This window comes from Eschrichtius robustus, chromosome 19, assembly GCF_028021215.1.
Source record: "Eschrichtius robustus isolate mEscRob2 chromosome 19, mEscRob2.pri, whole genome shotgun sequence".
NCBI lineage: Eukaryota > Metazoa > Chordata > Mammalia > Artiodactyla > Eschrichtiidae > Eschrichtius > Eschrichtius robustus.
This window is the reverse complement of record NC_090842.1, coordinates 59719302-59734991: the sequence shown is the minus strand read 5'-3', so window position 1 is coordinate 59734991 and position 15690 is coordinate 59719302. Positions and strand designations below refer to the sequence as shown.

Sequence of the window (15690 nt, the reverse complement as noted above, 5' to 3'; positions counted from 1 at the left end):
CTATTCTTATTGCCATTTACTCATTACGCCCGAGCCCCTCATACTTAATTACTGCTATTTCTACTTTGTTCCGTTTATTTCGGTCCATTACCCATTAGACTGCTGTTGCAGATTCCTTTTCGTTAATCACAATGCCCTGGACTCCTCCCCACTCCTTCCATTACCCATCACTATGTTTTTGGCTATGCATTTTTGCTCATTATCCCCTCAATTCTCTTTTTCACATCTTTGGCCCTTTTCTTAATGTCTGTAACCCATCTTGACTTCTAGTCTACTGATTCCCTCAAGCCCTGGACCCCCTATTCATTACCCATTTTGTTCCACCCCCATCCCCTTCACAGCCCACAGTAAACACGAGTTGAGACCTGGTCAAAGTACAAACTCATTTTGTAGGAAATGCTGTATTACAAAACAATATCACATCCCCTACCCCTGACCCAGGTGATCCACTCTCCACCCCCCACCCAGGTGGGTGGGTCCAACCCCACTGGGCAGGAGTAAAAGGACTCAGTAGTCTTCAAAGCAACAGCAAATTCTCCGAAGGCTGGGGTCAGCAAGGCCCACTCTGCATGAAGCTCACCCCATGTAGCCCTGAGTTGGGGCATAATTCTCTGTACACAGGAATTGGGGTAGTGGGAGCTCAGGGAAGGGTCTGTACCCTGAGACTCCTGCCTGCAGGAGGGAGGAGATGGGCAAGTTCTGCTTTGGGCTGGGGAATCCCCTCCCTCCCACCACTGGGGGACAGGGTGGGGACTGGGCGAGTGGGGCTCTGCCACCTGGAGGGCTCAGGTCTGAGCAACAGGATGCCCCCAACACCCACCCAAGCAGAGCTGTTAGGAGTGACGGCCTGAGGTCCACTCAGAGGTCTGGGGTCTTCTTTGGGATTTGGGGGGAGTCTGGAGATGGTGGGACATGAGAGGTATAATCTAAGGTCACAGTCTGAGGACCGCTTGGGTAAGAGGTTTTGCAGAAACCTACCTTCTCCAGCCCCTCCTAAGATAAGGTTATCAGTTTTCCATTGTCATGGCCCATTTCTCTGAGTCAGAGATCATGGATTAGACGTCACAGTGGAGCCACCAAGATAGAAGTCACAGATGAGATGCATGTGTGTTAACTGACAGTGGCCAAGCGAGAGATCAGGGGGCCCTAGATCCCTGGCAGAAAGTTGAGGGATCAAAAAATGAGAGGTGAGAGGCCAGGACCATGGCGGCTTACACATACATGGCCCGAGACATGACAAAGCCTTTGCCCTGGTAGGACTCAGAGGGGCTGGAGTAGGACAGGGAATCGTAGATGGGGTTGATCTTGTCCAGATAGTCTTCCTCCTCCTCATCGTCCTCTAGATCCAGGGAAACCCTCTCCAGAGCAGGCGGCCCTGGAGGCACCAGCATGGGGGACCCCAGGTTCGTGGCCCCCAGGAGCAGGGGCCCTGACCGTTCTTCCAAGGTGGGAAGCTCATGGTATCGAGGCATTTCCTGGGGATGGGGAGGGAATGAACCCAAGGTCACCTCTTGAACATGACACAGAATCCCACTCTGCTCCTTGACCCTCAAATCCTGATCACCATCTCCCCATGCCAACCAGACCTGACCTCACCCTATGTCACCCCTTGTCACCTGGGTTGATATTGAACTGGGACAATCATACAGCTGGTCCCTAACTCAAAGCCCAGAGCATGGACTCTACCCTGTTAATCCTGAGCCTCTCCTTTTCTTTTGATCACTGACCCCAAGTCTTTCCCCATGAGCCTTTGACTTCAATCTGGACCTAAGCTTAAGCTCTAAATAGCCCCTTGAAAATTGACTTGTCTCAAACTCAACATCCAACCTCTGATCTCCAGGAGGCCACTGAGGGCAGTGACTGTCTGTCTTGTCCCAGCTCCAGGTACAGTGTCTGGCAAATGGAGATACTCAACCAGTCTTCTTTGATGGGATGACTTAAAACTCTCACCCCATGTCCTTGGACTTTTACAACCATGACCTCCCCCACTGAATCCTAAATGTATCTCAGAGCTCTAAGGTCTGACCAGAGATACAGCTCTGAACTTGAGTTGTAACCTTTAGTCCTTGACCTCTTATGTAAGGAGGCCCTTAAACTCAGATGCCAAACCCACCCTTGTCCTCTCCCGAGCTCCTACCTGCTCAGCGCACGAGACACTAGCATCAAAGTAGGGGGTCTTGAGTGGGCTGTGCTCCGAGGCCCCCAGGGTGAAGAGCTGGGAGGGCTGCGATGCGACAGAGAGGGACAGGTCAGGACCACCCCCCCTCCCAGACAGCCTCTCCCCACCAGTCCCCCCTCCCAGCCCCGGCCTCAGTGGCAAAAGTGGTGTGGGGATGTGGGGGCAGCCTGGGCTCCAGGGGAAGTGCTCACCATCTCCGGCTCCTCCAGCTTTGCCTTTGGAGTCGGCGGCTTGTATGAGGGAGGCCCCTCTAGGCTGTGGGGTAGGAGGTAGGTCAGGTGAAGGCTAAGCCCTGAGAAGCCCTCTACCCCAGGGCCACTGCACAGTTCTTTCCTCTGTCTGATCTCTCTTTCCATCACCCACCTCCCCTTACCCAGCTGACTCCTACTCATCCCATGAATTTCTCTTCTTCCAGCAAGCCCTCCTGACTCTCCAGGAGGATCCAGAACTCCTGTTATATGATCATATCTACCTATACGTCCCTCACAGGGCACTTACTGAGTTTGTATTTGAAATATTATTTCTGATCTCATTCAACAACTGTACCCCACTGTGAGCAACGTGAGGGAAAAAAAATGAGATCTGTGTTGTCAACATGGTGTTCCCAGAACACACTATGAGGAATATCAGGAAATATTTGTTAGAAGAGGGAATGAAAAAAATGAATGAAATGCTTTCCTGCCCCCCAAACTATGTTAAATTCCCTCATTCTACACACCCTCAGACCAGAGCATCCTATATATATAAAATAATGCTGGAGGCTTACTATGCCTTCAATCCCCAGCTCAGATGTCCCTGCCTCCAGGAAGCCCTCCCTGATCTTTCAGGCTGAGTCAGGTGCCCCCTCTAACCTCTCCCAGCTCCCTCAGCTTCCCTAGCCCATCCCTGGCTATGCTGGACTGTCACTGTCTGGGAACAGGTCTGTCTCCTTGAGACTGTGAACCCTGGGAGGCCAGGGCCAGGGCCATCTCAGACACCACTGGGTCTCATGGGCTTAGAAGAAGAGATCAACAGCACGTTGTTGGTTTGCATTGACTAGGTGATTAAGACAGTGGTTCACAAACTTTCTTGTGCATCTTAGGGAGTTCGTTATAAATACAGATGCCAAGCCCTTCTTGTAAAAGTTCTGATTCAGTAGGTTTGGTGTAAGCCCAGGAAGGTGCATTTTTAACAAGTGTTCCCCCTCAAACACACTGGGTCATATTATTTCAGAACCATTTTGCCCCCAAAATGCTTTCTTGCTGGATGAATTTCAGCAAGTGATTTTAGCTCTCTGAACCTGTTTCCTCTTTGAGAAAATGGGTACCCTTAGCTCCATCTGAAAATTTAGGTTTCCATGATATTATATGTTTATGTGTGTGGACGTCTTTTCTTTATTTTTTAAATTTATTTTATTTTTTTGGACATCTTTTAAGTGTTTGTCTCATCGTTGTGTTCCTAGCTTTCAGGGTCTTGCCCCAAGTGGGTACTTTCTGAATACCTATTGAATGAATGAATGAATGGATGGATGTGAGGCTTCATTGAGATCACACATGTAACATACATCTTGTCAAGCCTGGCACATAAGTGTTCTACACAGAGAAGTGGGGCTAGTTTCCCCCAATATCTAGGCTCCTCTTTTCTCATAGTAATAGAGATTTTGGCTGGGTACATGGCCACCAGAATAAAGACTACGTTTCCCAGCTTCCTTTGCAGCTGAGGCAGCCATGTGACTAGGCCACTGGGAAATGGGAAATGAGAGGAAGTGATGGGTTCCCTTACAGGGCTGCCGACTGCCCTACATTTCCATTTCCCTTTCCCACTGACAGGAATGGGGTCATTGAGGCCAGGATGGCCATGTCTGGTTGCCATGTACATAGACAACACTAAAAGAGGGGGGAGCCATCTTGGAATGTGAATGAAGGTGACACGCTAGGGAAGGTGGAGCAAAAAGATAGCAGGAGCCTGGGCTCTGATGACGTCACAGAGCAGAACTGTCATAGCCATGATTTCTAGGAGACAGAGATAAACCCTCCTCTCCACCCCATTTAAGTCATGGTCATTTTGGGTCACTCAGCCATTGCTGATGACTTTCTCCCAGCCTCCTCCCCAACTCTGTGTGCCCAGTTCTGGGACCCCTCCCTCATCCACTTCTTAGGGCCCATCACTCACTCCTCCTCCTCCTCTGCCCCCTGCAGCCTCTGCTCCTTCCGCTGCTGTCGGCAGATGAGGATGCCTGTGGCGGCCACAGCAGTCGCAATGATGGCAGCGATGATGCCGCCAATGATGCCACCTGTGGCCCCTGCGCCTGCTGTGTTGGGTGTCTCTGCAAGAAGAGGGACAGCGTGAGGGAGTCTCCAGGAGGAAGCCACAGTGCCTTATTCCCAGCCCCACCTCCCAAGTCACCCCCCACCTGCCTACCTCTTTTCCCAAGGGCAGAGGACATTCTTTTTATTCACTTAATCCTTACCGATCATTTGTTGTGTGATAGAGTGGTGAACAAAACATACAAAAGTCCCAGTCACATTGGACTAATGTTTTGTTGGGCAGGGAGGACACCAGTAGAGAAATATACACAATAGCTAATATGCCAGGTGATAGTAAGTGATAGAGGATAATAGTGTATAGTAGGGTAGGTGATAAGTGACAGAGCAGGGGCCCTCAAGGGCAGTCAGAGAGAGCCTTACTGTGAGGTGACATTTGAGCAAAGACCTGAAGGAGCTGTAGGGGGTGAACCATGAGAATCTGAGAGCATTCCAGGCAGAGCGAACAGCCAGCGCAAAGGTCCTGGGGAGGAAGCCTCAAGTTGTTTTTAAAGACAGCAAGGAGGCCACGTGGCCAGAGCAGAATGATGATGCAAGAGTGTGCAGCTAAGGGAAGGGAGGTGATGAGGAATGGAGCGAAAAGGCAAAAAATTGGGGGGCGGGGTGTGATTCTGGATTTGGGATCAGACCCCCTCATTCGTTACATAGAATGGAGTCATCCTAGGCAGAGGATCATAGCTCCTGTAACCTAACAGGAAAAGGGGTGGAGAGAAGCCCATGACCCCCTGGGCCTCTCCTTTGTAACACTTCCCACTTCCTGAATCGTTTTTGGAGCAATTACCTGTTTACTTGCCAATTTCCACACTGCACGCTCCAAGGGGTGGGGTCTGGCACACAGTTGGTGTTTTTCTAGACATGTAAGGAGGGGCCCAGCAGGGACACTCAGGGACCTACTGTCTGCCAGATCAGCCAATTTCCCGCCCCTGCCCTCCTGGCACTACCCTCCCATTGTGGGAGGAGGTGGGGGCGGGGGGGGGGGGGGCCCCGACAGGGTGGTACAGACAGTAAACAACTAAGGGAAATAACATGTGTGCCAAAGCCCCATCCACAGGCTTCCCCCTTCCATCAACCCCACTACACAGATGCAGAGAGAAAGCTGCCGGTGGGAATGCTGCCTGGATCCCTGGACTATCCGATTTCCACAACTTCCTGTTACATAGCCTGGCATCCTCTGGAGGGCTTCAGAGCGCGGTGGAATATCAGAGTAAATGCTGCTCGGTCTACACACGCTCACCCTAAAATTGCTGCTATTCCCGTTGTTGACTGCACATCCGGGAGGACAGGGCAAGCTCTGCCCGAGTCACCGCGGTGTCCCCACACCGTGAGTGGAAGGCAATGCAGGTGGAAGAAATGGGCTCACCAAGCCCCTCTCCATGCCTCCACCGCAGTCCCCAGCCCGGGTTTGGGAGATTTTCTAATGGTTGGGGGGAGTGAGAAGGATACAGAGCTGCAGCCCCTCCCTCTGAATCACTGAAAATCCCCTTGGGCACAGCCTGGGGACAAGGGAACACAAAGGAGGTAGAAAGGCCACGGCCGTGTCTTCCAGAGGTGGGACTTTCCTGGTTTCTCAGCAACCCCACCTGCCCCATCCCCTCAGGGCCCCGAGAATGAAGGGGCAGTCCTCCCTCCCAGTATCCTCAGCAAGCTCTGGGAGGTCGGGTCTGAGCTGCCCTCAGAGGATCAGATCACAGCACCTCCCCACCTTCAAGGGCCCATAAGTCCAGGATCCCAGCCCCGCTCTCCCGGGGAGCTCAGTTCTCCCGCCAGTCTGGCCACTCCACCCAGGAAGGCAGCCTCTGTCCTGGAACTCCTGAGTCCAAGCACCAGCCTCTAAGCCCAGTTCCTAGTCCCACTGGCCTTAGGTGTCTCGGGCATCCAATGTGTCCTTCAAGGACCCAAGTGACCAGAGCCCACCCCCGCCGGCCCCCAACCCCAGCCTCACCAAGTCTAGCCTCCACCAGGCTCCCAGTCTCCAGGGCCCACCCCTGGGACCAGGCAGTCCCTGTCCCACCCCCCCAAGGAGGGGGTCCGATGTATTACAAGACACCCCCAATGTTTTCCTCCAAGGTGTTTATTAACTCCTGAGTGTCATGGGGCCAGAGCAGGCTGGAGCCCAAATCGAGTCTCTGGGAGGGAGGGTGCTGTGGGTCCCCATTCCCGAGCTCCCCAGGGTGGGGGGCCCCCCTGCCCCATGCAGCCCTGGAGACAGAAGTCCAGTGTGTGACAGTCCACCTCCCTCCACATCCCAGGAAAGGAAGTGGGAGGTAGCTTTGAACTCCAGTGTCGTCCGGACAAACAAGTTCAACCAGTCTGGGACCCTTGGCTGTCTGCCTGTCTTGGGGTCACACATAAACTGCCCGCCGGGAGATGAGGGAGCCGTCCAGCTGGGACTCCATGTCGTCCTCGAGTGCCGGGGGCCGAGGCAACATGAGGTCTTTCTCTGCCTTGTCCTCCTCTTCCTCCTCGTCCTCCTCGTCTTTGCCCTCTGGCTGCAGGGGACCAGGGGCAGTTGGCGTCCAGAAGACGGGACCCCCATTCCCAAACACCTGAGTTTTCGGATCGTAGGACCCTCCTCCGCTGCCGTCTCCTCCTCCTCCTGGACTCTTCCTCCTTCTCCTCACCCTCAGCAGGATGAAGGCCAAGGACCCCCCAGCCAGAAGCAGCAGCACCAGCAGTATCCCCCCACCAGCCCCCCATACCACTGGACCCACGTCTCGGGGCGAGGCCCGGGGGTTGTCTGAGGAGAGAGAAGAAGGGGTGAGAGAGAAAGGGAGACACGAGGTCAAGAGGATACATCTGGGAGTGGGGAGGGGGGGACCCAGGACACAGCAGGGCAGTGATGGGAACTAGGGAGGTGACTCAACTTGGGCAGAAGAAGGTGGAGGGAAGGGAGAGCCCGTTCCCTCTTCGCTACAGGCTGGGCGCTTTGTATGTGGAGGGGTTGCCAATGGGTGGCCCCCAGATGGATCTCCTTACACCTGCACAGCGTCTCCCCCAGATTAAACTTGCTAACAAAATAGAAAACCAACCAATCAACCAACAAAAAACCAAAATTAAACTTGCTAGCTAACATTTAAAGCACTAGGCCATTTCACCGCAAATTCCAGATTTCTTTTAGAGGGAAAAAACAAATCAGATCCCAGGGACTTCCCTGGCGGTCCAGTGGTTAAGACACCGCGCTTCCACTGCAGGGGGCGTGGCTTCAATCCCTGGTGGGGGAACTAAGATCCTGCATGCCATAAGGCACGGCCAAAAAATTTAAAAAAAAAAAAAAAAAAAAAAATCAGATCTGGCAACACTAAACTTTCATCTCCTCCACCTGGTGATGGGCTGTGGCTGAGTCAGGCTGGTGACTCTGAAGGGGACAGAGTTCCACACCTGGCCACCCCGGTCACTCGCCAGGACCCTGTAGGCACCTGAGTTTGAGACCCCCTCCCAGAAGCTCTGAGGTCAGCGTCACGGAATCTTGGGGCTGATCCAGCCAGGAAGAGGCAGCCTAGATTTGAGCGTGAGACTGTCTGATTCCAAAGCTCTTTGCACTTGAGAGAAAGGGGATTGAGAAGGGCGAGGGGCCTCCTGGTAATTCCTCCCCCGGGAGCGGGAGCAGCTGGGAGCACGTGTCCCCATTGTGGCAAGTGGGGCTCCTGAAGCCCACAGTCCCGGTTTCCTCTCCCAGCAGGGGCTGAGCTTGCGGGAGGGGAGGGGTCTGGGGGAGGATGGGGGCTGGGGTCGGGCGGAGAAGGAAGCCAGGGAGCCCTAAGCGGGGAGGAGTGAGGATGAGGGAGGGGGCGTCCGGGCCCCACAACAGGGATAGACATGGATGCAATTGGCATCTTATCAGACGCCCCCGCTTCCCCCACCCCTGCATGCAGGGTGTGATTGGGAGAGACCGGGGTGGGGGGGGGATGGGGAGGGTCCACTTACGCCTGACCCTCCCCTCCCCGCGCCTCTGCACACCAGAGGGGCTGCGACCCAGGCATCTGTTTCTGAATGTTTTCCAAAAGTGGGGGGTCACGACCTAGCGGGCTGTCAGATCAGTCTGGTGACTCACAAGCAGCAGTAAAACAAAATAGAACAGAAAAAGTTTACCTCAAGTATGAAGGGTAAGTAGTATTTTGTGACACTTTTTAGGGGGAATATATTCCTATACCTGTACCCTGGAGATGGGAAAGATTTCTTTCAGTGAAGTCTGGAGACCAGTTTTCGCACGTGTCGGAACGTGTGTCTGTGTTACTGGAGATGATAATTTGGAGATGGTGGGTGAACGTGTTCCTGTCTGTGGGTCAGAAATTCTCTGAAGCAATGTCTAGCCTGTGGCCTTGCCTGTGTTTTCGCTGGTGTGAACCCCAAACCGAGCGTGAGAGCGTGTGCGGGTCTGTGTGCGCATGGGAAGGTGAGGTGTCTCTGAGACCCTCTGACGTGACCCTGCCAAGAGCCGTGAGTGAATCTCCTCTCTGGGCAAGGCCACCTGTTGGCACACTCACTGCCCGTGATGATTTCTAGGGTGCTCAGAGGGTGTCCCCACGTTTGTTGGCGTCCGTCCGTAGGTGCATGTCTTTGCAATGAAGCTTTTGACTGTCTGCGGGTCTGTGGTTACCACTGGGAGAGTCTCTGGGGGTGTGATTCTGTGTGCATTACCCGCAGCCCCCAAGCGCCCAGGTTCCTGATGGGGCTCTGAGTATGCGTGTTTCACTTGGTGAGTATCACCCAAGGCTGAAATCTGAACCCAGTGTGTTCGCTTTGGGGTTTCCAGTGGTGGATATCCCTGGGGTTTCTGGGTGTTTCGGGGGGGGTGTCCATGCTCTCGTGGCTCTGTCTTCCTCCGATGGCCCTCAAGTGTGATCCCGCCTGTGTTCTGCAGGCTCCACCCCACAGAGGTGCCTACTGACCCAGTGCTGGTGGGGAGACCAGTTTCTCCGGTGAGTATCTGGGATAGAGGTTCAGGGGGTGTATTTCCAGTTGGGCACCTCGCTGGGTGGGTGGAGCTGACCCTCGTCCGGCTATTCCTTTGAGGGCAGGGACTGAGACTGGGTCACCATTGTATTCCCCACATTGAGGAGAATGCCTGGCCAAGAGGAAACCTCAGCAAATACTTGTCAGATGATGGTTTGTTGAAAGAGAATCTCCACAATGGGGTTTTTGGAGTTTCCGAGGGTGTGCACTTGAGAACGTCTTCGAGTTACCTTCTCAGCATCTGTGTGTGAGCGATGATATTTCCGCGCGTGGAATTGTTGCTGCCCGCGGTTCTTTTTGCTTCTAGCATGTCTGCGTGATGGTGTCTGCCTCCAGGTGTGTGTGTTTGTGCACCTGAGCGTGTCAGATGCGCTGAAGGCGGGCCAACAGTCTCTCTGGGTGTGTGGTCTGTGACACTGTTTCTGAGTAGCTACATCATATCTCCCCGGCGAGTGTCTGAATTCCTCAAGAGGGATCCGTTTTCATTTGGGTGTCTTTCCAGGTGTGTGTGTGTGTGTTATGATCATCTCAGTAAGGGGGCCTGCTTCCGTCTGTCTCCAGGTGTGGGTGTGTCTGTCTTCACACCGATGCCTATGAGTTTGTCTTTGGTTGTGTTTCTGAGGGGGCTCTCCTCCCACCCCCTGAGGCCCCCTGCCTCCCTCTAAGCCTCCCGGGCTACAGTTGCGATTGCGACCCCACTTCCATCAGCCCGAACCTGGGCTTTATTTTTTTCCTCTCCAGCTACGTGTCTTGGGTCTTATCTGTGTTTTTGAGTTCCCATCGTGGAGACTCAGAGAACTTTTGACCCACAGACACATCAGCCACCATTTCCAAAATACCACCTCCAGGGAATTCCCTGGCAGTCCAGTGGTTAGGACTCCACACTTTCATTGCCGTGGGTTCGATCCCTGGTCGGGGAACTAAGATCCCGCAAGCCGAGTAGTAGGCCATAAAAAACCAAAAAACAAAGCAAAGCAAAACAAATCCAAAATACCATCTCTAGAAACACAAACATCCCAACACACACTCAAACTGGTTTCTGGGTCATACTGACCAGCCCTCACTGTAAGAAGTCCATTGTTTCCGAGTGTTTGTCTAGCTGCCCTCACGTGACTGTTTGTTGTGCAATTCTGTGGGCGTGTCTCACTGGCTGGAGGCCAGGCCAATGTCCCTGGATCTCTCCCTGAAGACCCTTCCCAGGCCTCTGCTTTCTAGGAAGACCCCAGCGCAGGTCTCAACGTCCTAACTCCTCTGTCAGCGCCTACCCTGTCACCCCAATCAGATCCCACCTGGGGGCAAGCCACACCGGCCCCCTCCCATCATTGAGGCGGGTCTGAATTCTCCCCAGGTCGGCGGCGCAGCCTCCTCCAGTGCAGCCCCAGAACCCAGAAGGGAGGAACACTTGGGGAGCAGACCCAGTCGTACACACCATCCCCAAGACCCGCTTACCTCGAACTAGGACCACCTGCTCAGCGTGGCCCGTGCCCACGGCGTTGGTGACGGTGCAGATGAAGGTGGTGTTGAAGAGCCGGTCCACCGAGTGGACGATCAGCTTGGGGCCCTGGGCTACTGCTGAGGCTGGGAAGACGCCTGAAGTCCTGGGGGGTTTGGGGGGTCACATGAGAAGGACAGCATGGTCCATGGGGAGTACAGGTCTGACAGCGCTCAGGAGCCAGGCTCTACGGACCTGGAACTTACTCCTTAACACCCCAAACTGCGAGCTCCCTCCTCCTGGAGGACTCACGGTTTCGGGTCGCCGGTGTTCCTCTCACGACACAGTAGTCTGGGCCCCCTGCCCCTCCTCCCTCAGACCCAGGATCCAGGCCCCCGGCCCCTCCTCCCTCAGACCCAGGATCCAGACCCCCGGCCCCTCCCCACTCAGACCCAGGATCCAGGCCCCCGGCCCCTCCTCCCTCAGACCCAGGATCCAGACCCCCGGCCCCTCCCCCCTCAGACCCAGGATCCAGACCCCCGGCCCCTCCCCCCTCAGACCCAGGATCCAGACCCCCGGCCCCTCCCCCCTCAGACCCAGGATCCAGACCCCCGGCCCCTCCCCCCTCAGACCCAGGATCCAGACCCCCGGCCCCTCCCCCCTCAGACCCAGGATCCAGACCCCCGGCCCCTCCCCCCTCAGACCCAGGATCCAGGCCCCCGGCCCCTCCCCCCTCAGACCCAGGATCCAGGCCCCCGGCCCCTCCCCCCTCAGACCCAGGATCCAGGCCCCCGGCCCCTCCCCCCTCAGACCCAGGAGTCTGGGTCCAAACAGGACTCACGTGCTCCAGTCGTAGCCTGTGGGCTCCGGTTTGCTGCGGACGTCACAGTTCAGGGAGGCCTCACTACGGCCGACATACCAGTTGTCATCATAGCCGGATATGGAGACCTCAGGGGGGTCTGGAGGAAATGGGGGGACTGGCTCAGTGACAGGGAGAATCCCAAAAGGGGTGATGGGTGAGCAGATAGATAAGAATCCTAAAGAAATGGGCTGGCAGGAGGCGGACCCATGGCGAATGCGTGGGGCAAATCAATCCGGGCTGTACAGACACTGTCCAGGGACGCGGCTGAGGGTCATTCTGAGGAAGTTACTGTTCGTTGCGGCAGCGCCCGAGGGAGCCACTCGAGATAATGTGTGTCATTTCTGACATGCCCAGAGTAGATAAGGGAGTTAGTTTAACTGAAGGCATTGTCTGGGGAACTAGTATAGAAAATGCTGAGTTGGGGTATGGGGTATGATGGGACAGTGGCTGGAAAAGCTGCTAAAGTAACTGTTTGGCAGGGTCTGTGGGAAGAGTGCCAGCGGGAGCCTCTCTGGGTAATATTAGGCAGTGTTGGTGTAAGCAGTTTGGGGAAGGGCTAGCACAGAACATATCAGAAGGAGTTGATACTGACAGCGTACAGCGGGGAATTCCTTGGCGGTCCAGTGGTTAGGACTCGGCTCTTTCACTGCCGTGGCCCCGGGTTTAATCCACAGAGTGGCCAAAACAACAACAACAACAAAACACATATTATGTTGATAGGGTCCAGAGGGGCCAATGTGATTACACTGGGGGGCAGAAGTAGGTGTAGAGGCCCCAGGAGAGTCAGTATAGACAGTGTCCAGGGAGCCAATTTAGACAGTATGAATGGGGGTGTGTATGTAGACAATATTGGGTTGGGTAGTGTAGACAGAGTAGTGGATATAGACAGTGAGGGAGCAGTGTCAACTGGGGTCCACGAGAGCCAGAAAAGATTGCTGGGTGCAGTTGTGTGCTGGTAAACTGGCTCTCTGACAACGGAGGGGAAAAAAAAAATAGAATAGCCCTGATTTGAGGTGTCTGCCAATTTCCTTGGTGTAAATACTCCACACGGCTGATTGAAGCTACCGGTAAGACTTCACTGGATGTGGAATTGGGAAGAAATGTATAATACCGACCCTTGCAAACCCATTCTGATTTACCATTGATTGTGGCAGCAAGGTGAGAGCCTAGGGAAGCCAGTATAGACAATGAGGGGGCAGTGTGCAGATGTTGTCCCGGGAAGCCAGTGTAGACAATGGGCAGGAAGGCAGTGCAGAATTTGACCCAGAATGCCAATGTAGACAACACTCAGGGATAGTGTATACGGTGCCCTAGAGAAGCCGGTGTAGACAGTATTGGGGGTGTGGTCACATCCTGATGCACTCACAGCGCACAGAGAGGGTCACAGGCAGCAGAACTGGCTCCTCAAAGCTCTCGTGCTCCACTTTGCAGGTGACCTTGACACCATCTGCTTGGCCCAAGGGTACCAAGGTGAAGCGGCTGGTGACGGTGACTGTACCAGGCAGGGGTCCTGACACCTGGCTCTCTCTGGCCTCTCCATCCAAGGATGAGAGCCAGGAGACTCGGGCAGGTGGCCGGCCGCCCGTGGAGACACAGCGGGCCACGGGTACAGGATCCAGACTGAGTGTGACTTCTTGTGTTTCGGCATGGTTCTGGGGCTGGGCTAGGGAAAGGAACAGAGGGCAGCGTGGGTCACTCCACACCTAGAGTCATTCAACAAACACCTCAGCAGTGGAGCTGAGCAGTTAAGCCCCAGCTGCCTGGGTTTAATTCCCAGCTTTGCTGCTTTGCTGCTTTGCAGCTGCATGGCTTTGGGCAAGTCATTTCCCAACTCTGTACCTCAGTTTCCTCTTTTGTAAAGTGGGGATAATCATAGTACCCACCACATAGGATTGTTGTACAGATTAAATAAATTGATATGTAAAGCACTTTGGACGGTACTTGACACTCACTGTGTTATCTAAGTATTAGCCATTATATTTTCTGTTCTGCTCTGCTAGAAAAACAGACAATGTCCACAAGTCTGGAAGAGGCCGAGATTTTAAAAGAAAAGCCAAAGCAGAATAATGAGGTTCAAAGGTCCAGCTGAAAAGCCCTCCAACTTCTTTCCCTTTAATCACCATTAGATTGTGGTGCCAGAAGTGGGATAAAGGCAATGGAGCTTCCCACAGCTGGAAATTTTTTGCCCTTTTCACTCATCCTCCTGGAAAACATGGAAAAATATTAGGCAGGGTAAACCTCCACGAGGAATAATAATGACAACCCACAGTTACTAATGTGTGCCCATAACCAGACACCTGAGTTCTGACACCGGAGTTCTCCACCAGGTGGAGAGATCCAGGAGGCGTCTCTAGCTGCCTCCTGGATCTCTCCACCTGGATATCTCCTGAGCTTCTCAACGTGGCACTGCCTTCCTCTCCTTTCCTATCCTTCCTGCATTCTCTCCTGACCACCAAAGTCTCTGACGGGCCTCCCCACATCCTCCCTGATCACCCTCCCATCAGTCCTATGACAGCTCCAGGCACACCCACCCCATCCCCACTCCCACCCACTGCAGGGTCTTAGCGACTTGCACTGCCTGGAGTGCTCTGGCATCCCTTCTCCTTGTCTTACCTTCCTCCTCCTCCAGATCCCAGCCTCACTTCCTCAAGGAAACTTCCCTGACATCTGACTCCCCAAGAAAGCGGAGGCTTCACTGTTCTGTTCTGCACTTTTGTGGGCACCTGGTGCACGGCAGGTGCTCTCTACGCATCTCTTGAATAGAACAAATGATTGCAGAAGAGAGACCTTTGTGAGGGATGAGTGGGGAGAAGAGCTGTGCCTTATGCAAAACAACTGTGGTTTTGGGGCCCCTTGGGAAGGGAAGTGTGTTCTGAGGGACAGTACAGGGTACACTTCCCCAACTCTCTGGGGCTGAGAGTGGGGGAGATAAAGTGTCCAGAGTGACGTGGCTTCTGTGGAGTTGCCGGGGGAAGATGGGATCCCAGGGGATTGCCAAGATTTAGCAAGAAATAGCATCTTCAAAAAGACGCCTTCCCTAAGTCTTCCCCATTTCGCCAAGTGGTTGTGCGGGTCACCTTCCTGCTGGACCAGAAGGCTGGGAGTTCTTGATCCTCCTCCTCCCTTAATTCACAGACAAGCACCTTCTATCTCTTAAAAGTGTGATTATTTCACTTTATTCCACTTCTCTCTTTATTCCACTCCCCTCCCCTCCTGCTTCTTCCCCCTTCCAAGCCAGTGCCTCCTCTCACCTGGTCTCCTTGCTTCCCTCTACCTTTGTCTACCCCTCTGATGGGCCCACACACAGCAGCCAGTCATCTTTTTAAAGCAATTTCAAGAGCCTGGTCAAGGTGCTCTTATGGTTTGAAATCCTCTGATGGCTCCAAATAATATTTCAGATAAAGGGGATTCCCTGGTGGTCCAGTGGTTAGGACTCCAAGCTTTCACTGCCAAAGGTATGGGTTCAATCCCTGGTCGGGGAACTAAGATCCTGGAAGCTGAGCGGCGTAGCAAAAAAAAAAAAAAAAATTCAGATGAAGTCGAGCCACCTGGCCTCTGTCTATGAGGCCCATGCAATCGTCATGACCCTGTCGGTTTTCTTGCCTTGTTGAGGGTCACTCAAGCCCTTGCCACCAGCCCCACCAGCCTCCTTTCTAGAACATGCCAAGCTGGCTCTCATGTCCCAGCGTAAGCATAGGCTGTTCCCTCTGCTTGGGCATTCATTCCTCTGCCCGTGGACGTGTCCCCGAGGGTGGCTCCTGCTTACACTTTGGGACTCGACGAAGAGGATTTTGCTGACCGTTCTATCTAAATGAGTCCACTGGGGCCCTCACTCTGAGTATTGCAACATCCTGGTGTTTCCTTTCTTTGCCAAATTGATTATTCTCTGGCTTAACCTCTAAAATATTTCCAGAATCCAATCTCTTCCCATCACCCCCACTGCCTCCATCTTGGTCTAGTT

General features: G+C 53.9%; 1 protein-coding gene across 2 annotated transcripts in view; it reads right to left on the bottom strand.

Annotated features, from left to right (window-relative positions):
* Positions 1–390: 390 nt before the first annotated feature.
* The window catches only part of NECTIN2 (nectin cell adhesion molecule 2), a 28303-nt gene continuing 13003 nt past the window's right edge, over positions 391–15690 (bottom strand). The window contains exons 3-9 of one of the 2 annotated variants that reach the window (XM_068528225.1): positions 13096–13392; positions 11709–11826; positions 10885–11033; positions 4331–4484; positions 2371–2434; positions 2138–2224; positions 391–1475 (exon numbers count right to left, since the gene is read on the bottom strand). In XM_068528225.1, coding sequence (XP_068384326.1) covers positions 1212–1475; positions 2138–2224; positions 2371–2434; positions 4331–4484; positions 10885–11033; positions 11709–11826; positions 13096–13392 — 1133 coding nt within the window. In that variant the 3' untranslated portion in view covers positions 391–1211. Of the gene's footprint in view, positions 1476–2137; positions 2225–2370; positions 2435–4330; positions 4485–6535; positions 7220–10884; positions 11034–11708; positions 11827–13095; positions 13393–15690 lie in introns of those variants that run through there. The other variant, XM_068528226.1, reaches the window with a different exon arrangement.